This window comes from Prionailurus viverrinus, chromosome B4 (genome assembly GCF_022837055.1).
Source record: "Prionailurus viverrinus isolate Anna chromosome B4, UM_Priviv_1.0, whole genome shotgun sequence".
In the NCBI taxonomy this organism is placed as follows: Eukaryota; Metazoa; Chordata; class Mammalia; order Carnivora; family Felidae; genus Prionailurus; species Prionailurus viverrinus.
In genome coordinates, this window is record NC_062567.1 from 73,561,453 (window position 1) to 73,589,345 (window position 27,893).

General features: G+C 51.2%; 2 protein-coding genes across 10 annotated transcripts in view; one reads left to right on the forward strand and one right to left on the reverse strand.

Moving 5' to 3' along the window:
- Window positions 1-5,153: 5,153 nt before the first annotated feature.
- PRPF40B (pre-mRNA processing factor 40 homolog B) lies at window positions 5,154-26,210 on the forward strand. Of its 3 annotated transcripts, none has more exons than XM_047865293.1 (26): window positions 5,154-5,337; window positions 11,814-11,894; window positions 12,683-12,826; window positions 13,138-13,203; window positions 13,883-13,910; window positions 14,139-14,164; window positions 14,302-14,412; window positions 14,701-14,821; window positions 14,904-14,928; window positions 15,147-15,329; window positions 15,565-15,694; window positions 15,777-15,841; window positions 16,344-16,508; window positions 16,610-16,718; window positions 17,096-17,246; window positions 17,886-18,019; window positions 18,684-18,798; window positions 18,948-19,039; window positions 23,458-23,574; window positions 23,803-23,940; window positions 24,149-24,244; window positions 24,503-24,589; window positions 24,807-24,984; window positions 25,243-25,304; window positions 25,418-25,561; window positions 25,662-26,210. In XM_047865293.1, the coding sequence occupies exons 1-26, from the start codon at window positions 5,335-5,337 to the stop codon at window positions 25,752-25,754; spliced, it is 2,664 nt and encodes an 887-aa protein (XP_047721249.1). In that variant the 5' UTR covers window positions 5,154-5,334; the 3' UTR covers window positions 25,755-26,210. The 3 variants fall into 3 exon arrangements, with proteins under 3 accessions (XP_047721249.1, XP_047721250.1, XP_047721251.1); XM_047865294.1 differs by having other exon boundaries at window positions 14,701-14,773; XM_047865295.1 differs by lacking the exon at window positions 11,814-11,894.
- A 279-nt stretch (window positions 26,211-26,489) lies between these two features.
- FMNL3 (formin like 3) overlaps window positions 26,490-27,893 on the reverse strand; it is a 53,788-nt gene continuing 52,384 nt past the window's right edge. For all 7 annotated transcript variants that reach the window (XM_047865286.1, XM_047865285.1, XM_047865282.1 and 4 more), the window contains one exon: window positions 26,490-27,478. In XM_047865286.1, the coding sequence (XP_047721242.1) occupies window positions 27,390-27,478 (89 nt within the window). In that variant the 3' untranslated portion in view covers window positions 26,490-27,389. The remainder of the gene's footprint in view (window positions 27,479-27,893) is intronic.

Sequence of the window (27,893 nt, forward strand, 5' to 3'; positions counted from 1 at the left end):
ATAAGAGAGGGGACATCACTACAGACTCTACGTGGGAATAATGAGTATTATGAAAGAACTTCATGGAAAGGAAGTTGGTAAGTTGAATGAAATGGACAAATCCTTGTAAGATGTAACCTATCAAAGTTCATAAAAGAATAAAAAACCTGAAAACCCCTATATCTACCAAAGAAATTGGATTTGTAATTAAAGACCTTTCCCTTGCAGAAAAATCCAGCCCCGGATGGCTTAATTTTTGCCAAGGGGAAAAAAAAAAAAAACAATTTTATAAAAATGCTTCCAGAAAACTGAACAGTAGGGAACACTTCTCAAATCATTTTTTTTAAGTTTATTTATTTATCAAGAGGGAGAGTGAGAGCATGCGCACTCATTGGGGAGGGGCAGAGAGAAAGGGAAAGAGAGAAAATCCCAATCAGGCTCCTTGCTGTCAGTGCAGAGACCGAGGCAGGGCTCGAACCCACGAACCGTGAGATCATGACCTGAGCTGAAATCTAGAGTTGAATATTTAACTCACTGAGCCACCCAGGAGCCCTTCAAATCATTTTTTGAGGTTAGCATTATATTGCTACCAAAACCAGACAAAAATGTTACAAGAAAAATATCCAATATACACCACACACATGGACATAAGAGAAAATAAAATGGAAGCCACTGACTAGAAAAAAAATTATTTGCAAAACATATATTTGATAAAAGACTTGTACCCAGGATATATAAAAAAAATCACTACAACTCAATAATTACAAGAAGAATACGCCAGTTTTTAAAACAGGTAGAAGATTTAAGTAGACATGTCACTAGCTAAGATGTACAATGGTGTTACAAATATGAGAAGATTCTCAATATCATCAGTTGTTAGGGAAATGCAAGTTAAAACCAGAACCAGATGTAAAATCTGAGAAGGATGAGCCAGATAATAAAAAGTATGACGATACCAGGTGTTGAGGAGGATGTTGAGAAAATGAAACCCTTGTATATTGCTGGTGAAAAATGAAAAATGGTACAGCCTCTTTGGAAAACAGTTTGGCAGTTATTTAAAAAATTAAATACACATTACCATACAATCCACCAATCTCACTCCTAAGTATTTACCCAAGAGAAGTAAAAACATATGTCCACAAAGACCTATACAAATATTCATAAGCAGCTCTATTTGTTAAAGCATAAACCTGCAAACAACCTAAATGGCTACCAACTTGTGAAAGGACAAATTGTAGTCTGCCTATGCAGTGAAATATACTAGTTCACATTGAAAAGGAATGAATTACTGATAGAGGCAGCCACATGGATGATCACAGAAGCACTGTATTAAGTGAAAAGAGGCAGACACAAACTACTACAAACTGTGATTGCATTTATACGAAATTCTAGAAAGACAAAACTATAGTGACAAATACCAGATCAGGAGAGGCCAGGAGCCAGACAAGGGGGAAGAGATTGACTGCAAAGGGGCACAAAGAAAGTTTCTGAGTGAAGGAAATGTTTTATGTTGGGATTATGGTGGTGGTTACATGACTGTGTACGTGTGTGAAAATTTACTGTATTGTACACTTCAAATTGGTGAGTTTTGTTATATGTAAACTATACCTCATAAAGCTGATTTTTTAAAATGTCATGTTTTCTAATGCCCAAGACTGTGGAGGGACTGTAGGAAGACAGTAAAAAGGGCTAGAAGTTAGTCAGGAGGGAACTGGAGGGTGTGAGGAAATAAATCTTCCTCTTCTCTCAGATGATGAGTCTTCCCTACTTTCATTCCCACTAGGATGCCCCCTCTTCCAAGTTCCTCTCCCGTGCAGCTCTGTAGCCAGCAGCAACACCTTCACCATAGTTTAAGAGCCACACTTAGGTGATCACTAGTCCAGGAAAGATGTTTGCAAACTTTTTTTATTTTAAAAAGCAGCCAACTGGGGCGCCTGGGTGGCTCAGTCTGTTAAGCGCCTGACTCTTGGTTTCAGCTCAGGTCATGATCTGGCAGCTCATGAGTTGGAGCCCTGCATCGGGCTCTGTGCTGACAGTGTGGAGCCTGCTTGAGATTCTCTCTCACCCCTCTCTCTTTGACCCTACCCCGCTTGCTCTCTCAAAATAAATAAACTTCAAAAAAAAATTTTTTTTTAAATCAACCTCCTTTTCCAAGCAAAGCCTTTTGTAGAACCTCACTGTCTAAAACAGATAAAAGCAAATCTTACTAGAGTACATCTATAGATTCAATTTCATGATTTCTCAGTGTTATAAAATCATTCAAGTTCAACAAGGCTGTTTTGATGAACCCCAAAATTTAATACGTAGGACATTTGAGTGTATATATTTTTAAACTGTTTTAAGAACAGATAAAATATATTTAAAGTTTAAAGACAAGGCCAAGAAGATGACAGAGGAGATGCCAGGTTGCCCACTGTGTAGCAAGGGTTGATGATAAACACTCAGATTGGAGTAGGTCAGAAGACTCTGCAGAGATATCTTCAAGAAGATGAAGCTGATAGAATTTCTGCTGTGTTTACATAGTCTGAGAAGAGATTTAGGCAACTAGGTGAGGATTTGGGGGCAGAGTTTGTGATACATACATAGAAAACATAAATAAATGAGTGGTGCCTGGGTGGCCCAGGCAGTTGAGCAACTGACTCTTGATTTCAGCTCAGGTCATGATCTCATAGTTGTGGGATCAAGCCTCACATTGATCTCCACCCTGAGTGTGGAGTCTGCTGGGGATTCTCCCTCTCTCTCTCTCTTTCTCTCTCCCCCTCTCCCCTGCTCACATGTTCTCTCTCTCTCTCTCTCAAAAAAAAAAAAAAGAAAAAGAAAGAAAGAAAGAAAGAAAGAAAGAAAGAAAGAAAAGAAAACATAAACAAATGAAAAAAACAAGATAATTATTAATCCCAGGAAAAATCAAAAGTTGTTCAAGAGAGAAAGAGTAATCAAAGTGTTTTACATGACTCAACTCTAAGTAGCATATGAAGTCAGTATGGTGAAAACTGAAAACTGAACTAACAAAAATTATTGAATTAAATTTGACAGATGGGAGAGGAGAATGAGGTATCAGTGGGCAGGGGAGGAGATCTGAAGGGGAAAAAGTTAAATCCTCCAATCTGCCTCTATTATTTGCGGGAGCTGGGACAAGAGTACAAATGGGAAAATTACTCAAATATTTTAATGTTACATATTAAGCTAACAAACTGTTAAATAAAATACCTTCTAGGGGGTACCTGGGTGGCTCAGTCAGTTAAACGTTCAACTTTGGCTCAGGTCATGATCTCACGGTTTCTGGGTTCGAGCCCTGCCATCAGGCTCTGTGCTGACAGCTCAGAGCCTAGAGCCTGCTTCAGATTCTGTGTCTCCCTCTCTCTGTGCCACCCCCCCCCCACTCGTGCTCACGCTCTCTCTCTCCCAAAAAGTAAATAAACATTAAAACAATTTTTTTTTAATGCCTAACTTTACCAATGTACTTTCATAAGGACCTGGAAAGACATGTTCTAAATTAGAATTTTTGGAATTCTCAGAGTTCTAGTCTAAAAAACAGCAGCCCCCAGCCCCTAGCTCTTGCCTCACTCTTTTCCTCTGCCCTTGCCTCTGTCCTACATTGAGAGAGCCTCACACGGGATCCCGTGGAGACCTCAGCTTGTGCTCACGCCTCTCTTGGTTCTTGCTCAAGTAACTGACCCTTGGCTACCCTTCAGGACTAGGGATGCCTACATCATCAGCAAGGAAGTAAGCTGGGCAGGGAAATCCAGGGTTCCAGATATTCAGAATATGGCCTATAAGGGGGTAAGTGGGCTTTGGATAGGCATGTCCCCTTGGACTCCTCACCCTGGGAGGGATGCAGCTGAAGGAGGGCCAGGGTAATGAAGGTAATGCCAAAAGAAACAGCTTAAAAGAGCTAAAAATGGCTGCCTCCGGGCAGAGAGAGATGATGGACGCAGGGCTCTGCGGTTTTTATGAACAAATCTCATACAATTATTTGATCCTTTAAAATAGATGCCTACGTATTCTAAGAAATACCTAATTTAAAAAAAAGAAAAAAATTTAAAATAAAATGTGATTGATAAGTTTATGGAAACTCTGACCACTTCTGCTATGCACAGAGGTCTTAGTAATAAAGTTTGAAAACCACAGGACTAGGCCCCCAATGAAGTTCCTCTCTACAATGCCCCCCCCCCCCATCCCCCGCCATGAATCCTTCTTCCTTTCCTCCTATTTGTCTCCTTTAATTTAGGAATTCTGCTTCCTGTTGGTAGTGTATTCTACCTCTCCCCGGTAGACTCTAAGCCCCTTGCAAGCAGGGACCCGGCTCAGAGTTTCGAATCACCAGCACCTAGCACAGCACCAAGCACAGAGCACAGGCTCAGCAAAGTGTTGACAAATAAAGGAAAATGGAAGCATCTTTATCTAGGCTTTGGAGAGAAGGTGCATCTCCCTTTCGGGCAGGAGCCCTGTCAGTTAGTAGCCCTGAGACTTTCTGCATATTCACTAAATAGCTTTGGGTTGTAACTCCCTTATCCGCGTGGGCAACACAGTATTTAGCTCACATCTGTAACGCCTATAAATGATTGCCCCCCTCTCCTTTCATCGCTCGGTGGGAACCAAATCTTTAAAAGTTCAGGCTCACGTGAGAAGCACGTACGAGGGCAGGAATTTCAGCGGATCTGTTTGCTTTTTTTTTTTTAAACTGCCATTTGCCCAGTGCCCAGAACAGTTCCTGGCACATAACAGATGCTCAACAAATACCCAACGAATGAATTTAAAAGTGCTAAACACAAGTACTCAACGAATAAAAAAAACTTTTTTGTGAGGTGCAAAGATACCCCTACAGTCAGAATGAATACGTCGGTCCAGCCCCCCCGGTCCTGGGAGCGAGCGCAAGGGATCCAGCCTCTCCGAGCGCCCGTGCGGGACGGACGCGCCAGCCGAACGGCTAACGCCGGGAAGCGACGCGCCCAGGTCTGGAGGCGGCCGGGCGGGAAGGGCAAGAAGGCAGGAGAGTTGCCGGCGCGCGCGGAGCTGGCCCGGGACGCGCGCTCTGGCCTCCGGAGCAGCCGAACTTGGGCAGCTGGAGCCGCCAGTCAGAGCCCGGAGCAGGCGCGCCCCGCGCCCCGCCCCCCGTGGGCGGCCCCCGGACCTGGCGGCGCGGGGGCGGGGCCAGGCTCTCCGCGCCGGGGGCGGGGCCGGGCCGGGCGCTCCGGGCCGGTGCAGGGCCGGCTGGTCCGCGGGCGCGACCGGAGCCCCGGCCACCAAGGGGTGCGACCCCCCATTGGCCCCGCCTTCCCGGCTGCGGCCCGACCAATCAGAGCGGCTTTTACTGGCGGGTGGGCCGAGCCGGCCCAGCTGCTCGGAGGCTCTGGCATGGTAACGTCCCCGCGCGGGGGTGGAGGGGCCCGGGGCGGTCCCACAGCGCCCCCGGCGGCTCGGGCCAGGGCCGGGGGGGCGGGGAGGCCGCCGGGGGTACCCGGGACCCCGGGGGAGGGCGAGGGGCATGAGGGGTTAGGAAAGGGAGCCCGGGAGGGGGAGGGGAGTAGGGATTTGGGGGAGAAGGGGCGGGGAGGCCATGATGGAGGATGGCGGGGTGAGGGGAGAGGGGGGTTGAGTGAAACGTGAGTTGCGGTACTGGGTGAGGAGGGGCAAGGGAAGAAGTGAAGGGTGGGTTTCTGGAGAAAGGTCGGAGAGGGGGTGGGAATGTGGGAACCGAGGAATAAGGGGAAAGCTGGGGCCACACTTTCCCCTCCTGGGATATTTGGCGTGCAACACGCCCCTCCCCAGACCCAGTGCTTGTTTCCTCTGGAGGCCAGGATACCCCGTAAGACCACTTGGAGACCCCCCTCTCTTTCGTTTCCCCCTCATTGTCTCCTGAGGTGAGGAGGGGGCATTGTCTCCTGAGGAAAGAGAGGCTTCCGCCCCCATCCAGTGCTGGATAGTCCAAGAAACGAGAAAGCAGAGGACCCTTGGTCCCAACCCTGACTCTGCCATCAACAAACTGTGTAACAACTCTGTGTGACCTTGGGCAAGTCACTACCTTTCTTTGGGCCTCAGATTTCCCATCGGTTTTTAAAAAAGCAACAAGGAAAATGCATGAGAATGATACCCCAGATCTTTTCCAGCTTCAAAATGGGGTGGTTCTTGAGGGAAGAGTTCAGGAGAACGGGTTCTAGGATGTGGGGAAGCAAGGGAAAGAAGGCTGAAGATGGAGGCGAGGCCTTCAGCTGGGGCTGCAGAAAATCCCCTGGGATGTGGGGGGATGGTAGGCGCAAAGCGTGCAGGGCTGGAGCAGGCTAGGCAGCGCCTCTGGAATCCTATTGGAGAGACGGAAGAACTCTGGAAGTCACAGAGGAGGTTGAGACCTAACCCAAGAAAATGAAGACCAGAATGAGGTCTTCATCCTGAGGGGATGGCAGATCAGAGAGAAGCAGTGGAAGGTGTTTTCTAGTGAGACAGCCAGTCTCTTTGGGGAGTAGGAAATGCTAAGGCTGGTATAGAGGAGTGGGGACTAGGATAGTCTTGAAAACAGGGAGGGGCCCGTGCTGTTTGGGGCAGCTGAGGCAGGTAGACTGCGGGGTAGTCAGCGGGTCTCAGCCTCCATGGCATTTTTCTTTTTGATGATAGCTACTCTTTCTGAGAGGTGTGCCTTCCAGCTTTCGTTTTCCAACACAAATCCCGTTAGGGAGTGAGTCAGACCAGGCCAACCTTCAGGATTGTGTGTGAACTGGGGTGAAAAGAAAACAGGAGAATCCGTTTGTAAGAAATAGCTGTGGCACCACCGTCCTTGCTGGGAGGCAGCTCGGTGGAGTAGTTGAAAGCACAGGCTTTGGGGTCAGACTGCTTGGATTCCAAACCTGCCTCTGCCACTTAATCTCTTAGAACCTCGGTCAAGTTACTTAATCTCTCTGAACCTCAGTTTCTTTATTTATAAAATGGGGATAATAATAACCTCTTAGATGGTTGCAAGGATTAAATGAGTATTTGGCATGGTATCTGGCTCGTAATAAGCACTCAATAAATATTAGTTGTTAGATGATATTAATCCCTCTTTCCATGCTCTTCCTTCTGTCTCTCCATTCTTGCTCTTTTCTCTTTTTATTCTTTCTTCTGAATCTTTAGTTCTGAGATGCCCCTTAGATGTGAAGTCTGAGAATTGATGGCACCTTGAGGTGGGGGGGGGGGGGGGTGATTCCACTGGCCCAGGTGAACATATGATGATCAGATGATCAATTGTCTCTTCATCATATCTCTCCAGCCCACAAATCTGTTTTTGTTCCAGGAAGACACAGGATCTCGATCTCTTAGTTCCATTTCCTATATCCCTCTCTCACATGAGTTACTTCAGAGTCTCACCCCAAAGCGTAATAAGACCCGAAGTTGCACAGGCACTGAGTGAGATAGGGGCAGGGGTGTTTCAGGAAAGAAAGTGTACACATTGCACAGGGGAAGCTGAAGAAAGGGAGGGCTTTGGAATTTCCATGGTAATTTATGTTCATTCCATTGCTCTGTCCTCTGCGGGAACTGTCCAAAACAGTCCAGCATCTGGATCCCGGCCAGGGGTCTCCATTCCAAGTTAAAGATGGTCAGTGCTCGCTTCGGCAGCACATATACCAAGTTAAAGATGGTCATATACAGTTCATTTTTCTATTATTTAGATTTTCCCATGCTAGTATTTGATTCCAGTTCCCTTTCCCCAGCCATACAGACAGCCTCTGCCAGCCTCTGTCCCTCTCATCACAGGCTGCCTTTACCCAGAGAATTTATACAAATGTACCTGAGCATATGCACACACATGCACACATTTGCCTGTTTAGGATATTCCAGTATGCAAAAATCTAATAAGGTGAAGGATGAGCCTGCATTTGATCACAGTACTTTGTATGCAGGGCCCTGACTAGACACTCAAGAGGAGGCTTAAAAGGAGAAAACATAATCCCTGAATATAGAGAAATCTCCTGAATAGGGAGATGGGCAGTCCCGTGGGAAACACCCAGCAAACGTCCACAGAGTAGCAGGTCATTGGTGCCAAGTAGTGCAGCATTTATCCTGAGGGGACGCAAGTAGTTAGGAGTGTGTATATGTGTGGAGGATAATCATAAAGGTAATCTGAAGGGGGTGAAGATTGGATCATCTTGAACAGAGACCGTGGAATAAGAGGAACACATGGCGTAACCTAACAATTGCTGTGCAAAGACGAGGGCAGCCATGGAGTCAGGCTGAACCAAGAGGAGTGGAAGAGCGTTGTTGAAAGGCTTTGAATGTTAGGTAGGATTCTGTGGGGTGAGCAATAGGGAGTCATCACTAGTCCTCAAGGAAACGTTGGATCCTTGCTGATTTAACCACAGGGGGAGTGGGGAATATGCTAGAGTGAAAAAAACAGACCTGTTTCCTGTGGCAAGGGCTGTGCCCGGAAGATAGGACTGGAGGGCAGGTTGGATCCAGTCCTGGCTCTGTCCCTGACAGGCGGGGTATGGGACTGATAATTCCCCCTTAGTTTTCTCATCTGAGAAAGGAGACTACCTTGGGTGGTTGCCAGAATACCCTCCAGATCTGCCATTCTGTGTTCCTGAGTAACTACCATGCCTTACCAGTGGCTGTGTTTTGTGGGACCTGCCAAGACCATTCAGTCATTAAGTCAACAAACATAAACACCTACTGTGTGCCAGTCAGGGACAGTGAGGAAAATACAGTGGGGATAGGATATCAGAGTGAGCAAAAACAGGCAAAGTCCCTGCCCCTTAAAGTTTAAGGTCTAGTGGAGGCAGCAGATAATTTCATTGATTCTGAGACTCACATTTTAACATTTCTTGTCAAAATACATCTTTTTTATTAATTTTTTTTTGACAGACTACGTGTGTGCCTGCGTATGGGAGGGGCAAAGAGAGAGGGAGAGGGAGAGAGAGAGAGTCTTAACCTTAAGCGGGCTCCACACCCAGTGCCGAATCCAACATGGGGCTTGATCTCCTGCCATGAGATCATGACCTGAGCCAAAATCAAGAGTCGGACCCTTAACTGACTGAGGCACCCAGGCACCCCACAGATAACATCTTAAAATCGATGAAGCATCATAATTTAAGTGTCAGCATTTGGATTTTATTAGTGCCACCTAAAATAATCCTACAATCAGCATTGTGCAAAAAACTGTAAAATTCCAGTGGGTAATTGCTAAAGGGGGAGGGTACATGGTACACGAACATGTAAAAGAGGGCTCTGACTAGCCTGGTCCACTGGGTTGGGAGGGAGCCTTTCCTGAGGAGGCGGTGATTGACAGATGTGAGACCTGTAGGCTAGGTGTATGGGGTTGGCAGGAAGTTGTGCCTGGCAAAGATGCATGCCTGACATGGGAGAACTGAGAGGAGGTGAGGGTGGCCAGATGGAGCACAAACCCAGGAGCTCAGCGTGGATGAGGCTGGCACAGCAAACCTCCCACAGCCTTCCAGGCCTTGGGTAGGGGTTTTGGTCTCCACCCTGAGAACAGTGAGAGCCGTCAAAGAATTTTAAGCAGGGAGTAACGTGGTCTGAGGTGCATTTTGATGAGCTTGTTATGGCTGCTGATTGGAGCGGATGTGAGGAGACTACTACAGGAGGTTGGATGAAAAAAAGGGGTGGTAGGGTGGAGGAGGAAATGGAGAGAAGTGGATGGATTCAAGAAATGTGTATGAGGCACAATTAGCAGGACTCCATGACATGGTGACAAGGAAGAGGGAGGTGTGGAGAATGACTCACTGGTTTCTATCTTAGACAACTGTATGGTTGGTGGTGCCAATCTCAGATGGGCAACTCGAGCCTAGGAGGGCCCAAAGATGGTTATGCAGCATCTGGGAGGTCAGACCTCCCAGGGCCACTGTGGCACAGAGAAATGGATTTCCTCCCATATTGATTAGTTTCTGATTTTTCACGCTAAGGACAGTCGCGAGCAGGAGCAGGTCTGAATACAGGGCCAGAGTAGGTGAACACTGAAAGAGGTGATTCAAGTTGGAATAGTTATGCCCTTTTCTCCTTAGGACAAGATGAGCGGAAAAAGGAAGGACAGATATTGCTAGAGGTAGAGATTAAAAAACATCTTTAAATGCTGAGCCTTCTTGGCATAGGGGTCATTGGGTAAGTAGGGAAATTGGGCAGCAGTGAGGTGTCTCCTCTTCAGCCAGCTACCACCTTTCCGTAGAGCTCCTTCCTCCCTGACACCTTCTAACCTTCAAGCAAAAAGGAGGAAGGGCAGGGCTGTTGGCTGCATCTCCAAGCCTCAGTTCACTTGAAAATATATATATATATTTGAATAGGGGGTATAATCACATTGCTACAAAGGGTATACATAACAGTGAGAAATTTCCCTTCCCACTTCTGTCCCCCTTCTACTGATTTCTTGTATGTCATCTTTTCTCTCCAGTTTTCATACAAATGATCCAACTTTGCTGTACTTTGCTTTTTTTTCCCACTTACTAACGTATTTAGAGATTGCTCCTATCAAGATAATGAGCATCTTCATTTTTTATGACTATATAGTATTCCATTGTATGTTTGCGTATAATTTCATAGTTACCTAGTGATGGATATTTGGGCTGATTCCAGTCTGTTTTTACGAATAATATGGAATGGAAACACATATGTAATTTTGGCCATGTGGGGCTATATTTATAGAATGAATTTTCAGAATTAGGGGTGTTTGTTCCTTCATTTGTTCTTTCTTACATTCATTCAATATTTATTGAGTACCCATTATGTGCCAGACACTATCAGGTACCAGGAGTCCAGCTTTCAACAAGTCAGACATGATCCCTGTTCTCATGGAATGTTATTATACTTTAGTAAGGGGATAATAATAATAATTACAAAACTGTTATACGCACCAAGAAACTTAGAAGGGAATCAGAATAAATTGGAAGGGATCTGCTTTAAATAGTCAGGAAGTCTTTTTAGAGCAAGTGATATTTAAGCCAACCACTGAAGGATGGGATGTGGCAGCCGGTAGGTGTAGGACAGGGAGACCTAGGCTGTTCAGAGTATCAGCCACAGGAGATGGGTTTGGGATCTATAGGGGAGGGGGAGTAGAGCTAAAGAGGAGGGGGTGATTGGGAGTGGGAGGTCTCAGAGTGAGCGAGTGACTAAAGATGAGGCCAGTTGTGGGAGGCTGGCAGTGAAGAGAGGAGGCTAGTGCTTATGAAGGCATAGTGACTATTCACAGGGCTTTGGGTTTGAATCTAACGGGGTGAATTCAGGTAGGGAAATGGGAAAAGAGGTCACTTCCTCCCGGGATACTTTGGGAATGAGAGGCCTCTGCTGAAGGTTTGAGGGAGGCTCAGCCTTTGCCCACAGACGGGAGAATGGATGAAAAGCCTTGGGAAGAGCTAGTCTGTGCCTGCGGTACAGCTGCCTCCATCTTTTCTGTGGCTTTGGCAAAATAAAGATGACTTTTTTTTTAAGTTTCTTTTTTTTTAACGTTTATTTATTTTTGAGAGACAGAGCATGAGCAGGGGAGGGGCAGAGAGAGAGGGAGACACAGAATCTGAAGCAGGCTCCAGGCTCTGAGCTGTCAGCACAGAGTCTGATGCGGGGCTTGAACTCACGAGCTGTGAGATCATGACCTGAGCTGAAGTCGGATGCTTAACTGACTGAGCCACCCAGGTGCCCCTAAAGACGACTATTGAAGGGGCATGGCCCGCTGGCTCTTGGCTGGTGGAAGAGAGTAGACCTAGCCAGGGCTCAGAGCTGGGCATGGGCAGGAAACTGGGCCAGGAGACCCTTTCTCTGAACTTTGTGCTCCTTTTTCATCCTCACCGCTCTGCTTCCCTTCTGCAAAAGCCCATCTCTTTGCCCATCCTGGGTCCTATGACTTTTCTCTCCCTCAACAGTCGGTTCCCGATTCTGGTCCCCGGCCCCCAGCAGCGCCTGCCCCCTTCCCACCGGGGCCCCCCATGATGCCACCACCCTTCGTAAGTTTCATGTCTTTCCCTGGGCTTGGCTTTTCCAGCCTGCAACCCCCAGTTCCCCAGTCCCTAGCGCTGCTGCCTCGCCAGCACGGTTTTGTGTAATGCCCCCTCTGCTGCCCTTGGTAAAGGGGTGGTGTTGCTTGGGCATTGGGGTGGGATGAGCTGCTGTTAAGCATCCAGTCCATAAAGCTGACAGCTCCCCCTTTGTCTTTTTGTCCTTGGGATGCAGTGGGGCTGGGGTAGGAGAAGTGGAAGGGAAAAGACCCTGTTAGTGTGAGGGCGTGGCAGGGCTGCCTTTCTCTTTCACTACTCCTTATCTCTGTTCTTTCAATACGCCACAGAAGGCAGACTGAAATAGCGGCTGGTGGACACAGAGTTGGAGAAAAAGGGATGGGAGGCAGGGGACTGGGGGATTTGGGTACCTGGAGTCCTGCCTTGTGGCCCTTACTCTGAGAGGCCTCTTTGGGGAGAATTGGCGAGGAGGTGGAGCCTTCCAGCCACGGTCTGGCGGCAGTTACACTTCCCTTTTCCCTCTCCCTTCCCTACCTCTGAAGAAGTTGTGTGCTTGCTTGTTAGACCCAGAAGACCCTCTCCCCCTCCCCCCCAGTTATCAGTCTTTCTCAGTGGTGAGGAGCAGGCAGTTTCATGCTTTGTGCTTCTCAAACTAAAGCCTTGAAATTGCCTCAGAGCTGGGGTGGAGGGTCAAGAAGGGTGGGAGACAAGTCGATATTCCCTGATAGGTCAAGGCAGTGCCTTCTCTGCTCAGTATCCATTCCTTTCCTCATTTTCAGATGCCCCCTCCAGGAATCCCCCCACCCTTTCCTCCAATGGGACTACCTCCCATGAGTCAGAGACCGCCAGCCATCCCCCCAATGCCACCTGGCATCATGCCCCCAATGCTTCCACCAATGGGGGCGCCACCACCACTCACACAGGTAATCAATCCTCTCTCCTCACCAGTGCCTCAGAAAACCTGTGAGCCTAGCTGGGGGTAGGGGTTAGAGTGGGCATCTGGACTTCAGAAAGTAAGGGGAGAAGAGAGGGAGCTTTGGCTAGGCCCATGAGGATTTGTCTGCTGAATGACTGGAGAACACTCTTCGGCTAGGCCGAGAGCCCAGAAGCCGGGGATTGTCTGAGGGAGTGCCCATGTGAAGGTCATGGCCCCAAATGGGATCTCTCAGGAGCCTGCCTAGCCTGTGCCTGCCCTCACCTTGGTAGCTGGTTTTTGTCTTCTTTGTATCCCTAGATACCAGGAATGGTACCTCCCATGATGCCAGGAATGCTGATGCCAGCGGTGCCTGTCACCGCAGCGGTAAGCACTGGGGACCAGCAGGAAGCAGGCTCTGCACTGCAGCCCTGTGGGTCTGATTTGAAGTACAGGGATATGGCCTCCATTCTTTCCCTCTTCTCATCGGATCCACCCTGGTCCTGGCAACACTCCCCACACTCAAGTCCTCCTCTCCAGCCATGTACTCTGCTCTTCTAGTTTCGCGCTCATCCCCAGCGGCATGTACATTCTCTCTTGTTACTTCTCGCCGTGCCCAGCTTCCTTAAGGAACACATTCATGGCTGACACTACTGTCGCAGAGCTAGCACTGTGGACACTCGAATACAGTCCCCTCTTCACATCTTCTTTGTCTCTGAAGGAAGAAACGGCACCTGGGGATCTCACCGTACCTTCTTGTGCCATTGCTCAATATAGTAGAGTCTGGGTAGGATGTGGCATTTGGCATCCACTATGGAAGAGGGGTCTCAGAGGTTGACTCAACAAAATACTGTCACCTGAGGAAGACAACAGAGCTGCTACGCAGTTCCCCTTAGGGTCCTAGAGCCACGGCCCCAGAGGGTGGGGGATGCCTATTAGGGAGCAGAGGTCCCTGGGAGCAGGACACATGGATCCTGGCCTGGCCTGCTTCTTCATCCCCCATGGCCTGGGTCCTGGGGGCCACTGGGCTTGGCCCCAACCCTTCCCCCTCCTCTTTCTTCGGCAGACGGCTCCGGGTGCGGACACAGCCAGCTGTGAGTCTTCTGGGGGTCTGCACACCCCAGGCTCGGAGGTTGGGGGGTACAGGGGAGAGGGGAACATGGACTAGAGCCCACCCTGGATCATGCCTGTTGGGATGCCAGGGGGCCTGGGATGTTGATGGGACCAGGGGATATTTATTGGGGTTGGAGTAAGGGAGGAATAGGTGGGATAAGATGGGGATTGGAGCAAGGACTTAATGTTTCCTTTGGCTTCTTTTCTAGCTGCTGTGGCTGGGACAGGCCCTCCGGTGAGTTCTTCCAGCTCAGGGGTCTCTGGGTTGAAAGGCTGAAAGTTGGGGGGCTGATGGTTAAATCTTTGGGGTGAGGAGGAGAAGCTTTGGGAAAGGAGCCTTGACCACCATTCTGTGCCCCCCCCCCTCCCCAGAGGGCCCTGTGGAGTGAGCATGTGGCCCCTGATGGGCGCATCTACTACTACAATGCTGACGACAAGCAGTCCGTGTGGGAGAAGCCCAGCGTGCTCAAGTCCAAGGCAGAGGTCCTGAGCGGGGCTTTCTGGCCCTTCCTTTCAGCTGCCCTGACCCCTCCCAAGTTCTTGGCTTCCCCTGAGTCTTTAACCATACACATGGTTCCTCTGATCCCAAGATCCCTAACCACCCCCCAACCTCCCTAGGATCTCAGGAAATCTACCTTCCCCCATGTTGTGCGAGGCCAGGTGGTAACTAAAAACTCCTACGTCCTCTATTCACTGGATCCCCTTAGCTCCCCCAATTGTGGCTAGAGGGCATGCCCAGTCCACTGATGTCCTCTGCCCATCCTCTTGCAGTTGCTGCTGTCTCAGTGTCCCTGGAAAGAGTACAAGTCAGACACTGGCAAACCTTACTACTATAACAACCAGAGTAAGGAGTCTCGCTGGACCCGGCCCAAGGACCTGGATGACCTGGAGGGTGAGGAGGGGGTGGGCCTGGGCTGTGGTTCTGGGGGGTGGCACTTGCCACCCTGTGACCACGTTATCTTTTCCCATTGCAGCTCTAGTCAAACAAGAGGCTGCAGGGTGAGTGACTTGCCCACCTATCCGTCCAAATTTGGGGGCCACCCGAGGGGTGGGAGTGAACCCTCTCTCCATGGTCCCTGCTCCGTGGAAGAGCCAGCTGTCAGTCTCCTTGTGGAGTGGTCTGCTCTGGCCCCAGTCCTTCGCAGGATAGAGACCAGCTGGTCCGACTCCCTGTCTCTGCTCTACTTGTGGACACTGCCCTTCTGGCTCATCTGTAGGAAGCAGCAGCCGCAACCACCTCAGCCCCAGCCTGAGCCCCCACCTGTGCCGCCCGGCCCCACCCCTATGCCTCTGGGCCTTCTAGAGCCTGAGCCAGGTGGCAGTGAAGATTGCGATATGTCAGAGGCTGCCCAGCCTGTGGAGCAAGGGTTTCTGCAGCAGCCGGAGGAGGGCCCCAGCAGGTGAGGGCTGCCCCCTGAGACATTCCAGATACTGGCCTCGAGCTCCCAACCTAGTTCAACCCTTGAATTCTGCCAGGCCTCTTGGGAAGGGTGTGAAGATCTGGGCTTGGCCTCTGAAGGGCAGAAAAGGGCTGCTCTGGGGAGCCAGGAGAGGGTGGTATGCTGCTGATCGCATAGGGCACTGAAACTGTGGGGACTGGGAGATGGCTGTGGCTGAGTCCCCTTTGCCCCCCAGTGCTGCTGGACAGCATCAGCCACCGCAGCAGGAGGAAGAGGAATCAAAGCCAGAACCAGAGAGGTCTGGCCTCAGTTGGAGCAACCGGGAGAAAGCAAAGCAGGCCTTCAAGGAGCTGCTGAGGGACAAGGTGCGGGGGTGGGGCTCCCAGGGTAGGCCTGGAGGGGGCTGGAGGTGGGCAGGCCCCGTGACCCCTGCCTGCTCCATTCTAGGCTGTCCCCTCCAACGCCTCGTGGGAACAGGCCATGAAGATGGTGGTCACCGACCCCCGTTACAGGTAGGCCTGGGCAGAGGGAGCCAGGCCCTCCAGACCATGTTTGTGAGAGCAGCTGGGCTAGGGCCTCCCTGAGAAGCCCAGCTGAATACTCAGGCCCCAAAGGGGCCTGAGTCAGGAGAGCGATAGAAGGGCAAGGGTGTAGGGAAAAGAAGCTGGAGGGCCTCCTGGAGGAGGAGGGGAAAGGTATCTGATATGAGATATTCAATAAATGCTTGTTGAATTGAATTGATTGGAACTGAATTAATTGGGGTGAGGGGGCTGGAAAGGGTGGAGGCCTGACTGCACCTTGAGCAAAAGGGCCCAGTGTTAGCGGAGTCTTCCCCTGACTGCCTCCCACCCCTCCCCTCATCCCAGAGACCCATTTTGCCTCCTTGCAGCCTGCTGTGCCCATGCATGGACCCCTCACTCAGATCTGTCTGCCATGACCCTGCTTGGTGGCTGTGCAGGGTGGTTCAGGCTGACTCCCTTATCCCCATCCCGCTCCCACCCTCTTCCACCCCAGTGCCTTGCCCAAACTGAGTGAGAAAAAGCAGGCATTCAATGCCTATAAGGCGCAGCGGGAGAAGGAGGAGAAGGAAGAGGCCCGGCTAAGGGCCAAGGAGGCCAAGCAGACCTTGCAGCATTTCCTGGAGCAGCACGAACGCATGACCTCTACCACCCGCTACCGGTCAGGGGGCCTGGCTGGGGTGGGGCCTGGGAACCCTGAGAACATGCGGGCCCAGGGTCTCTGTTCCCTGCTTACCTACCCATGGGCCGTATACTCCACAGGCGGGCAGAACAGACCTTTGGGGAGCTGGAGGTATGGGCTGTGGTCCCTGAGAGGGATCGAAAAGAGGTTTATGATGATGTCCTCTTCTTCCTGGCCAAGAAGGAGAAGGTAACAGTCACTGGCTGGATCCATTAGCCTGTCTCACTTTAGATTGTTCATGTCTTTGCATCCTTATGGACCCTGGCCATTCATTTCTCCACTGTCCCAGGGTCCCAGCTCCTTACTCAGAAGCTGGTATGGCACTTGCACATCTCCCTGTTTCTGGTCTGGGCCTATAGCCTGGGTACGGGAGGGCAAGAAAGCATCTATGAGGGGTTGGTCTGTAACCTGTGCCCCTTCCCCTTTCTGGGAGCATGAAAGTCTGGAGTCTGGCCCTCCTAGGTTCCCTAGCTACCTGCCTTCCCTGAATGCTCCTCTGTCCAGGCCCACTTGAGTAGCTCCGACCTATCCTACCTTGCCCTGACCCTGACACTGTGGCTCCCCAGGAACAGGCCAAGCAGCTCCGGCGCCGCAACATCCAGGCCCTGAAGAGCATCCTGGATGGGATGAGTAGTGTCAACTTCCAAACCACATGGTCCCAGGCCCAGCAGTACCTCATGGATAACCCCAGCTTTGCTCAGGACCACCAGCTGCAGAGTAAGCCCGGGTCTCCGTTCCTGCCTGTCCCTTCCCCTTTCCTCACAGACCTGGGACCCCACTCTCCAGACAGGAGATGGAGAATGCTGGGTCACTCCCTCCTCCCCTCTGGTGTCCACTGTTGACCTAGACATTGTATGTCCTTGGAGGAAGAGCTCTAGGATAAGTGTCAGAAGACCAGGAGATGATTTTTATAACTCATGTGAATATGGTCTTAAATTGTCATGGCACTGTGGGCCTTAACTGGTCACGTGTGTTACAGTGAGCTGTTGTTGGCCTGTAATCACTGGTAATATCAGAAATTTATCTTCTGAACTTGCATCAGAGTCTGACTGATTCCCAGTTCTAGAAAACCTCAGATCCTGAGATTACTGGTTTCATATGATTACTTCCAGTAACTGAATTCACAAGAGCTGAATACATGCTAATTTTTTTCTTCTACATGAATGAACCCTCCCCCAGAACCACCATTCCAGCAGCTCTCCCACATAGCCCTCTGGCCCTCTTGCCCACCACCCTGGGTGACCTTGGCATCTACCAAGGCAGCATCCTTGAACACTGGGGGTGCTGGGGTCTGTGAGGGTGTCCCACTAGTGCGGTACAGGCTGAGCCTCCCCCCCCCCCCACCCCTGCACTTAGACATGGACAAGGAAGATGCACTGATCTGCTTTGAGGAGCACATCCGAGCTTTGGAGAGGGAGGAGGAGGAGGAGCGGGAGCGGGCCCGCCTTCGGGAGCGGCGTCAGCAACGCAAGAACCGGGAGGCCTTCCAGGTATCTTTGTTGCCCACTAGATTGGAACTCTGCTCTGCTCTGGACCATAACCTCTTTGCCCATGCCCTGCCTCCTCTCAGCTAGGCCCACTGTTTCATCTGTGTCTCGTCCTGTCCCACCTCCACGAGGCCTCTCTGTGCCTGCAGTTCTGCTCCTGCTGTGTCCCCTCAACTCTGGGCCTTGCTCCTCTAGGGAGACTAGATGTATGCACCACCCAGAAACTGCCAGCAGAGAGCACCCTAAAGGCATAGCTTGGCAGCTCAGCCAAGTTCATTTCCTTTTGGTAGGGAGCCAGATAGGCATAGCTAGCTTGTCCCCCAGCTTGGAGGTGGTGGTGGTGGTGGCGGGTTACTGAGATGTGTCACTTTGGGAAGCTAAAAGCAAAAACTACAGGAAGAACATGCTCCAGACAAGTTTCTATTTCTCTGCCTTCTAGCCCAGCTTCTGCTCAAGTTTTAGTTCATTCCTGTCTGTATTTACATTCTCTGCATTTGCATTGCTGTCTGCCTCTCCATCTGTATCTCCTCATCTCTGCCTCCTTTGCCTGCATTTCCTCAATCTGGATTGTTCCTACCTCTCCCTACCATCTCCTCTCTTCCTCGTGTCTTTGGCTCTGCCTCTCTCCCTGTCTCACTCTCCCTGTAACTGGCCTCTCTCTGCTCAGACCTTCCTGGATGAGCTGCATGAGACAGGGCAGCTGCACTCCATGTCCACCTGGATGGAGCTGTACCCAGCGGTCAGCACTGATGTCCGCTTTGCCAACATGCTGGGCCAGCCGGGTAAGGCAGCCAGGCTCCCCCTTCTCTAGCCTGGCTTCCTGCCCTGCCAGCCTGTCTGCACCCCCACTCCCTCGTCCTGTCCTCGACCCCACCCCCAGGCCTTGGGAAGCTGCCGCCCGCCAGGCCCCCCTCCCTCCCTCCCCCCGCAGGCTCCACCCCTCTGGACTTGTTCAAGTTCTATGTGGAGGAGTTGAAGGCACGATTCCATGATGAGAAGAAGATCATTAAGGACATTCTTAAGGTGAGGGAGGCCTGGGGTTGTGGGTGGATGCAAGCTGGGTGCAGGGCACACTCTCTGGACAGGACTTCCTGATAAGTCCTGTTTTGTAGGAGCATTGCAGCTCAGTTCAGCAGATATCTACTATGATCCCTTACTGTGCATTGGGGACACAGAAATAAGTAAGGTACAATTTCTATCTAGAAGGAGCTCATGGCCTTCCTATCTCATAGAAGATAGACATGACACCTATTACACAGAGGGGCAAGCGCTATTACAGAGACAGGAACCCAAAGAATTGACATTTGAACTATACCTTTAAGAACAAGTAGGTGGAGAAGGATGGAGGTCCTGGGCATAGGATATTACAGGAGCAGAGGCAAGGGAGTGGAGACGCCCCGGCACATTAGGCCATGGCACAGCTGATCATAAACTGGTAGCTCACAGATGTGTTCCTTCTGGCCTGTACAGTATTTTAGAAAACTTTCAAGTTTGTTGCTAATATTTTAAAACTGGGAGGTTGCACGTAAAAATCTGAGTCTTCAGTTCTTTTAAAAATATGGATTATTGGGGCACCTGGGGGTCTCAGTTAAGCACCTGACTCTTGATTTCGGCCGAGGTCACGATCCTAGGGTTGTGGGATTGAGCCCTGCATCGGCTGTGCACTGAGTGTGGAGCCTGCTTAAGATTCTCTCTCCCTCTGCCCCTCGGACCCCAGCTCACGCGCTCTCTCTCAAAAAAACAAAATGTGGATTATCTGGCAGCACTGGCTGGTTTTGCAAGGCATTCAGTGGACTCAGGCTGAGACGCCATGCATGTCATCCTTATCGTCGTCACTCCTTATCACCTCCCTGGCGTGGCAGCGAGTTCAGCTGCCATTTACTGCTGTGCATGCACATTGCTTGTCTGACACTGGAGAGAGGGTTCTCAATGTCTGTGTCCATCAAAGGTAGAGAAGTGATAGAGACACTATAAGAGAGCCTTTTGTTTCAGAAGGAGAAAACCTAAGGAAAGTATATTTCTTTGTGGAAGTCAAGAACATGCAAATGCACTGGGGAGGCAGTATGCCCGGCAGTTAGGAGCAGCACCGTGGAGGCAGACTACTTGGGGCACAAGTCTAGCTTAACTGACACTTGTTAGTTGTGTGACCTGCAGCAGGCTCTTTAACCTTCCTCAGCCTCAGTTTCCTCATCTAAAAAATGGGGGAGTTTTCCACCAACATACACCTAATTACCGAGGGGAATAACTTGGTACCTGGGGTGAAAAGGGTCTGAGACCAAAGCTAGGAATGTCCCACTGCACACACATTTCTTTGAGATCCGGTGTTTTGCTTTACAGATTCAGGTGTTGCATCTTAATGCCACATTATTTCTCTCTTTAATATAAACTTAATGTTTTAAAGTTACTTACCATTAGGTAAGACATACCATATGGTCTTGTGGCTTCCTCTGTTTCTCTGGAACCACGCACCCCAGTTTGGAAGTAGAGCCCTATGTATAAAATGCCTTGAACGCTAAAATAAGAAAGTTGGATTTTTATCTTATAAGTTACAGGGAGCCAGGGTCAGATGATGTCCCGGAAGAGCCACTGGGTGAGTGTAGAGTAGTACCTCTCAGACTCAGTGCTTGTGTCCTTAGGGATTGATGGTGATAAGACAGTATTTGAAGCTTTGGGACACTGAAAGTCCTAGTGGCAAGTGGTTTAAACACATCTTGAGCTCGAGCCATCCTCTTCTGACTCACCCCAGCCTTCTCTCCCCTGCTGTTGGAGCCCTTTGGTAGAAAGGTTGGAGCAGCATGGGACTCTGGAGGCGGGGTTAGAGGTGCAGGAGGTGGCAGGGAGACCAGTCCGGAGGTAATCTAGGTGGGAGACAAGCTAGAGCTCCACAGGGAAAACAGATGAGGGAGAGCTGTAGTGCTCCAGCTGTGTTTCTGAGACCCCCTGAGTTTCCTTGGGGGCACCTTGGGACAGGGAAGGGGAGCTGAGTGAGGGGAGGGACTTTATGCTCCTTCTGCTGTTTCTAAGTACAGCAGCTTCTCTTTTATATATTGAGGTTCTACGTAAGCTTTTTGTTGAAAAAAATGTTTCTGCTGTTGAAAAAAAAAGGAAGTTTAAAATCAGTAGGTTAAAGTCACTCAGAAGTAGGATGGACAGAGAGAGGCTGGAGAAAATAGAAATTCCATTTGGGGAATTAGTCTCAAAAGTAACCTGGGGCAGGGAGGAATAAAGCAAATACCGTATTTTAAATAGGATTATCATGTAAAGTATAAATATTTAATCTCGGGAGAGCTAAATTTTATTGGATGCTTACATTTTAGCCACGGAGTGGCTGGTCTTTGCTGACAGGCCTGTAGGAATCCGGTCCTCACTGAGTCCTGTCAGGCCACATCTCCTGAGAAAGAAGCTGCTTTAGATAGTTCCCCTTTCTGTTGCCCCTTTTTGAGCTCCTGCCTATGGAAGGCTGAGGAGCCCAGGAGTCTCTATGGCCATCCACCAGCCCTGCAGACCGGGAGGGCACCTCTCACCCAATAGGATAATGCAAAGAGCCTTGGACTTGGAACAGCTGGAAGCCAGAAGATCTGGGCCTGGGACATCCATGGGAGTAGGGGTGGGGAGGGGGGGTAGCTCACAGGAAATGAACCCTCTTGGGATCTGCTTAATTTGAAGTTTCTATAAAATATCCAGTCAATTACGGGTCTGAAATCAGGAGGGAGGTAGGGGTTGAGATTGCTAGAGACGGTGTAGATTGAAAAGACTAAATGCTATTCTCAGGGGAACACCACATGCAAGAGAGGCACTAAAAGAGGTCAGAGACAGGAGGACAGTGTTGAAGTGAGCAGCAGAGGTGCAAGGACTGATCAGTCAAATGAGGACTGAGAAGGGGCCCTTGGAGTTGGCTATGAGGAGGACATGAGCACATTTAGGAAAGTAGTGTCTGTGAAGAGGGTAGAGTAGTAGGTACGGCACAGACCTTAGGGTCAGGTGACTCCTGCCTGTTTACTGGTTGAGATCTCTGCAAGTTATAGAATGTCTGAGCCTCAGTTTCTTCATCGGCAAAATAGAGATAATTTCTGTGCACAGTTGTGAGAAGTGGTAGTATTTGTAAGTGTCTTGCTTATAGTAGGCCCAATAAATGTGTATTCATTTCCTTTCGTGCTGCGTTTAAAGATTTTGAGTCAAAGGGAAAGAAGCAGAGGTCGTTAGCTTGAGGAAGGGGAGAACAGGGTGGACAGGATGTTCCCGGTTAAGCGAGGTATGAGTTTGATGGAAGGAGCCAGTGGAGAGGTGAGATCGGAGCTTTCATTTCCCTGAGAGAGAGACTGGTGTGTTTAAGAAGGGCTGGAGCATGGGTTGAGGAAGTGCCCTCGGAATAAACAAGAGCATGCTCTCTATACTGTACACCTGAAAACGAATACAACACTGCATGTGAACTAACGGGAATTCAAATAAGAACTTAGAGAAAAGAAAAGCATGCTGTGTATGGACACGAAAGCCAGAGCAAGTGAGTGCGGTGTGGAAGGAAAGGGAGGGAACTGGGCTGGTGCCCCAGCCGACTCCAACTCCAGTGGCTCCGCTTTTCACCAGGTTGACATGGGCCAAGTGAGATAACTTTCCTAAGCTTCTGCTTTATTAAGGTGTTGGGAGGCAAAGATGTGAAGCCCTGAGCCTGGCCCAGGGTGCTTCAAGAAGGGAAGGTATTTTTAGTAGTGTTCTGGAGATGCACACCCGATGGCCTCTCTTTCCCCCGTGGACTGAGGGGTCTGTGTGGGTGTGGTGCTTTAATCTGTGGGCTTTGGTGTCAGAAGGACTTGGGGTGGAGTTCTCTGTCGGCCACATACTAGCTGTGAGACCGTGGACAAGCGCTCTAGTTTCTCTAAACCTTGGTTTCTCCTTCCACATAAAATTAGGAGGCCAGGACCTATGCTTAAATTTCAATACTGAGGATTAAAAGTGATAACTTATGCGAAGTGAATGGTACCTGGCACATAGTAAGCACTCCAGAACTGAGCCAGAGGATGGGGCCAGCAGGTGTTGACTGAGAGTGCAGGGAAGTTACTGAGCGGCCGGAGGGCCCCCCTGGGGCCTGGCCTTAGGCCCAAGGAACAAAGAATTAATTGTGAGAAACCCAGGCATCAGTCAGCAGACATGGCACACACACACCCTGTTCCCCCTCCCCGTGTGACCCAACGCCCCCCCCTCCCCCCGCCCCTGTCCAGCTCCCTGGGACATCCAAACCAAGGGTAGGCATGGGAGGCTTAATCATCAGATGGTGAGGACTTGGACAGCTTGGTTTCAGAAGTGCATCTGAGTCCTGCGGGTCTCTTCTGGAGGCTGGGGGACTTCTAGAGCATTCTGTAGTCTGACCCTCTGCCAGCCCTGGAGGCCAGCTTCAGGCTTCAGGCCCGTGCTGGCCCCTGCTTCATGTGCCACTGTGCCCACAGGACCGGGGCTTCTGCGTGGAGGTGAACACAGCCTTTGAGGACTTCGCCCACGTCATAAGCTTTGACAAGAGGGCTGCTGCGCTGGACGCAGGCAACATCAAGCTGACCTTCAATAGTGTGAGGGGCCGGGCAGGGCGGGGCTGTAGCCAGGGCTCCATTCTCAAACTCATCCCTTTGTCTCGTTCCATTCCTTCTCATTCACTGCCCCCGTGTGACCATACCCCCTGTTCAGGGGATGGCTACAGGAGCTCAGACCCCAGCTTCCCTCGACCTATGGTGTGCTTGAGTGGGGCCTGGGCACCCACCCTCCTGGGTGACCCAGTTCTACATCCTTTCTGCCCTCAGCTGCTGGAGAAAGCAGAGGCACGGGAGAGAGAGCGGGAGAAGGAGGAGGCGCGAAGGATGCGGCGCAGGGAAGCTGCCTTCCGAAGCATGCTGAGGCAGGCCGTGCCTGCTCTGGAGCTGGGCACTGCCTGGGAAGAGGTCAGGGCCGTAGCCTGGCACCAAACACCACCCCCTCAGTCCTGAGGGCAGCGGTGCTTCTCCACCACTGGGGGCCCACCCCAGTCATAGCACAGCTCGCGGCCAGCTTCGGCTCCCTTCCTTCCTCTGCCCCAGCCCTCCCCTGTGCTCATGGCGGTGTCCGTGCCGTGCCGGGGCTGGTCTGATCAGCAGTGCTCTCCCGTTCAAGGTCCGTGAGCGCTTTGTGTGCGACTCAGCCTTTGAGCAGATCACCCTGGAGTCGGAGCGGATCCGGCTCTTCCGGGAGTTCCTGCAGGTACTGGAGGTGAGGCAGAGCTTCTGGCCCCCTGCCCCTGTCCAAGTCTTATTATGAACACCCAGTCCAGCTCAACAGAGACTCCAGTGGCCTCCTCCTTCCCCTGGGGCTTTCCTTTCCCTGAACAACCAGGGGAGGTCTGACAGTGGCCTGGAGAAGCCTGAGGCCCTAGCCTGAGAGGAGGAGGCAAAATCAGATTTTAGGGTGCAGGGTCCTTCCTGGGGCTAACCCTGGTGCCGCCTTCACCGCTCCTTCTGCCTCTACCAGACTGAATGCCAGCACCTCCACACCAAAGGCCGAAAACATGGCAGAAAGGGCAAGAAGCACCATCGAAAGCGTTCCCATTCGCCATCAGTGAGTTGGGGGGCCGAAGGGATGTGGAGGGAGGCTGGACTGTCTTAGGGAAATAGGAACCACGTTTCTTGTTTTTTTCCTACATCACCTCCCCCTCGAGTGAGATTTGAAAATTCCTTTGGCCCTGGATCCGCCTCTGTGTCCCCAGTTCCTAGACTTGAGGGCTTCTGGAGGCCAGAGAACCTGTGCCCTGACATGTAGCTGCTGATCTGCCCAGGGTTCTGAGTCGGAAGAGGAGGAGTTGCCCCCACCGTCTCTCCGACCCCCCAAACGGAGAAGGCGGAACCCCTCGGAGTCAGGCTCTGAGCCCTCTTCCTCACTTGATTCGGTTGAAAGTGGGGGTGCTGCCCTTGGAGGACGGGGTTCCCCATCTTCTCGCCTTCTCCTTGGATCAGGTAAGCAGTTGAGAGCTGGAGAGTTGACTCAGATGAGAGAAGGCCCCTGGGGAGCCCAGCCAGTGCCCTGAGGTTGGAGGTGGAGTGGACCGAGTAGGAAGAATGTCCCATCCCTGCCCAGGCAGGAACTGGGAGAAGGAAGGAAAACTGGACTAAGAGACTTCCTCAGATAGCTGTCTAAAGAATGAGGTGTATGGCAGAGAAAGGGATGAGCCCTCCCTCCTCCTGTGAGACTTACTGGGCATTTTCTATCTCCAGATCATGGCCTTCGGAAAGCCAAGAAACCAAAAAAGAAAACTAAGAAGAGAAGACACAAGTCGGTGCGTAGAGAAGGGACTTCAACCCAGGGCCCTGCCATGTTGAGAGAGCTCTTCAGCCGCCTCCCGGGCTGTCCTTCACAGGAACTGAGCAGGCGGGCTCTGGGCTCTTACAGAACAGTCCTGAGAGCGAGACAGACCCTGAGGAGAAAGCTGGCAAGGAGAGTGATGAGAAAGAACCAGAACAGGACAAGGACAGGGAGCTCCGGCGGGCAGAACTCCCCAACCGCTCCCCAGGTTTTGGAATCAAGAAGGAGAAGGTGAGAGGCAGGCACCTGACCCCAACCCAGTCAGCACTCTCTCCAGACCTCCGTGGCCCTCGGGGGAGGCTGTGGGTGAGCTGTGCCTTTGCTCCACCAGACGGGCTGGGACACGTCGGAAAGTGAGCTGAGCGAGGGTGAGCTGGAAAGACGGCGGCGGACACTCCTGCAGCAGCTGGATGACCACCAGTGACCCGACGAGCTGCTCGGCCTCGGGTCTGTGTGAGGCTGTGGATCCTAGGTCACCCTCACCATCTGCACTAGACTCCTTTCTTAGTCTGGTCTGTGTCCACTCTTCCTCAAGTAACCCCGCCCCCAACACACCATTGTTGGCACCTCCCGAGGTTGCTTGTGGTGTTTAAGGGTCCTCCATTTCCCGGGCAACTAGTGCAGTCCTTGCCCTCAGCCCCAGACCAGAGATTGGTATGCCGTGTGGGGTGGGTGGTGCCAGTAGAGAAATGTGAGAAGGGGCCTCTAGGGAAGAATGACAGGTTGGTGACAGGTGGGGTCCTTACCCTCTAGCACCAGTACCTGCTCCTGCCTGCCCGGGCCCTCGGGCTCTACCACTCCTTCCTTCAGCCCCGGGACCCAGTGTATGTGTGTTTTGTTTTGTTTTGTTTTTGTTTTTTAAATAATATTTATAACATGACCAGTGGCTCTTTTATCTTTTCCATATATTGCTGGGTAGGCTGGGTACTGGGCAGGTGCACGTGTGGCCAGCAGAGAGCACTAGTGTCTCATGACAGGCCAGCCTCCCTTTGTGTGGTTGGAGCCCACCCAGCCCGGTTCCCCTTCCCCAAGCTTTTGCCCTCACCTCCCCCAAGCAGGGGGCATCTCCATGCAGCCTCCTTTCTGTCTCCACGGTTCAGGTCAGGCCAAATGGCCACCCTAGTCCCCCACACTCAGAAAAAGGAGACAGAGTCAGGCCTGGTGCTTCAAGCCTTTGTTGAGAAAGAAGGTCTGGGATTTATGTACATGGGAGAAGGGAGGTGGTACATGTACAAAAAGAAGTGGCTCCCTGTATTCCCCTCCAGGGGCTGAGAAGAAACTGGCAGGAGACTGAGAAAATAGCTAAGACCACCATGTCCCCTGTCCCCTGCCAAAAAAACAAAACAAAACAAAAAAAACCCCAAAAAACAAAACAAAAAAAACCCTTGCTGTGGAAAGGAAGTGAGGATGCTGATATCACACCCTTTCTCTAGCTATCCTGGGGTTGGGGCTGGAAAAACCTCTACCCTTCTGCCCACCTCGACAAGAACAGAGTCAGCCTAGAGTGGAAAGGGCCAAGGGCAGTAAGCGTGGCATGGCATCTCTCCTCTACCCTTATCACCGGGGCACAGCTGGGTGGGGCCCAGGCTTAGGTGGGCCTTGCTCCTGGTAAAATATGATCTGTGACTGGAAGGGTACTGGAGCTCCCTAAGTCTGGATACTTCCAGACCACAGCTGACCACAGAGCTGCAAAATGGAAGGGGAAAAACAGAAGGAATAGTCGCTTTCTCCTTTTGTCCCTCTGGCCTAGTGACAGAGGGCCTAGGGGCCCCTGTATAGGCCAAGGCTGGAAATGATTTTTCCCAGCCCTGAGCTGACCATTGGTGACCTTTTAGGAAAAGAAGACCCTGGGGGCAAAGTGCAGTACTAGAGGCACCAGGGGAGTGTCAGGCCCAGTGCCCCTGACATCAGGCACGCGCATCTCTGAGCGCTGGGGTAGACGCTGGGTTGAAAGCAGCATAGCTCTCTGCTGCACCCTCAGCCAATTCCAGGGCTCCAGGTCCACGGGTTGGACTTGCAGGACTCTGGGAGTTGAAGTGCTTCTGCCACCAAGAGGGCCTTAGTGGGGGCCTGGAGCCCGAGGGGGGCCGTTGGGTGGTGCGGCACTCCTGGCTTGGTGGCGAACGACAATGGGCTGGCGGTGGAGGCCTGTGGGGAAAAGGAAGGCCTGTGAACAGGCAGGGAGGCTGGGCCAGGCCCGCTGTCTGTAGGAACAGTCCCTTCAGGAGCAGCCCCACAGGCAGGGCCAAAGAAGAGCCAGCCATGAGGCCGATGAGGGAGAAGCTTAAAGGAAGGTAGAGAGGATGGTCAGAGACACTGCTGGGGCTCTGCATTTTCAGAGGACCAGGTGGGGGTGACTGGAGGCCACTGGGCAGTGATAGAAACAAAGTAGACTCAACAATAGCCAGAAGCTGGGGAGAGACCCCAGGTAGACCAAATATCAGGGAACAGATCAAGGGACATCTGATATGCCCTGGGCAGAAGCTACTGCCAGAGCTTTTATGATGGGGATGGAGAGGCACAGGTCACAAAGGATACCAGGGCCCAGGAATGGAGCCTCAGC

Excerpts from the sequence above, each read along its gene's own strand:
- PRPF40B (XM_047865293.1), top strand. Across the intron at positions 14,413-14,700 it reads TGCTCAAGTCCAAGGCAGAG|TTGCTGCTGTCTCAGTGTCC; the intron begins GTCCTGAGCGGG and ends ATCCTCTTGCAG. Across the intron at positions 24,245-24,502 it reads AGTTCCTGCAGGTACTGGAG|ACTGAATGCCAGCACCTCCA; the intron begins GTGAGGCAGAGC and ends TGCCTCTACCAG.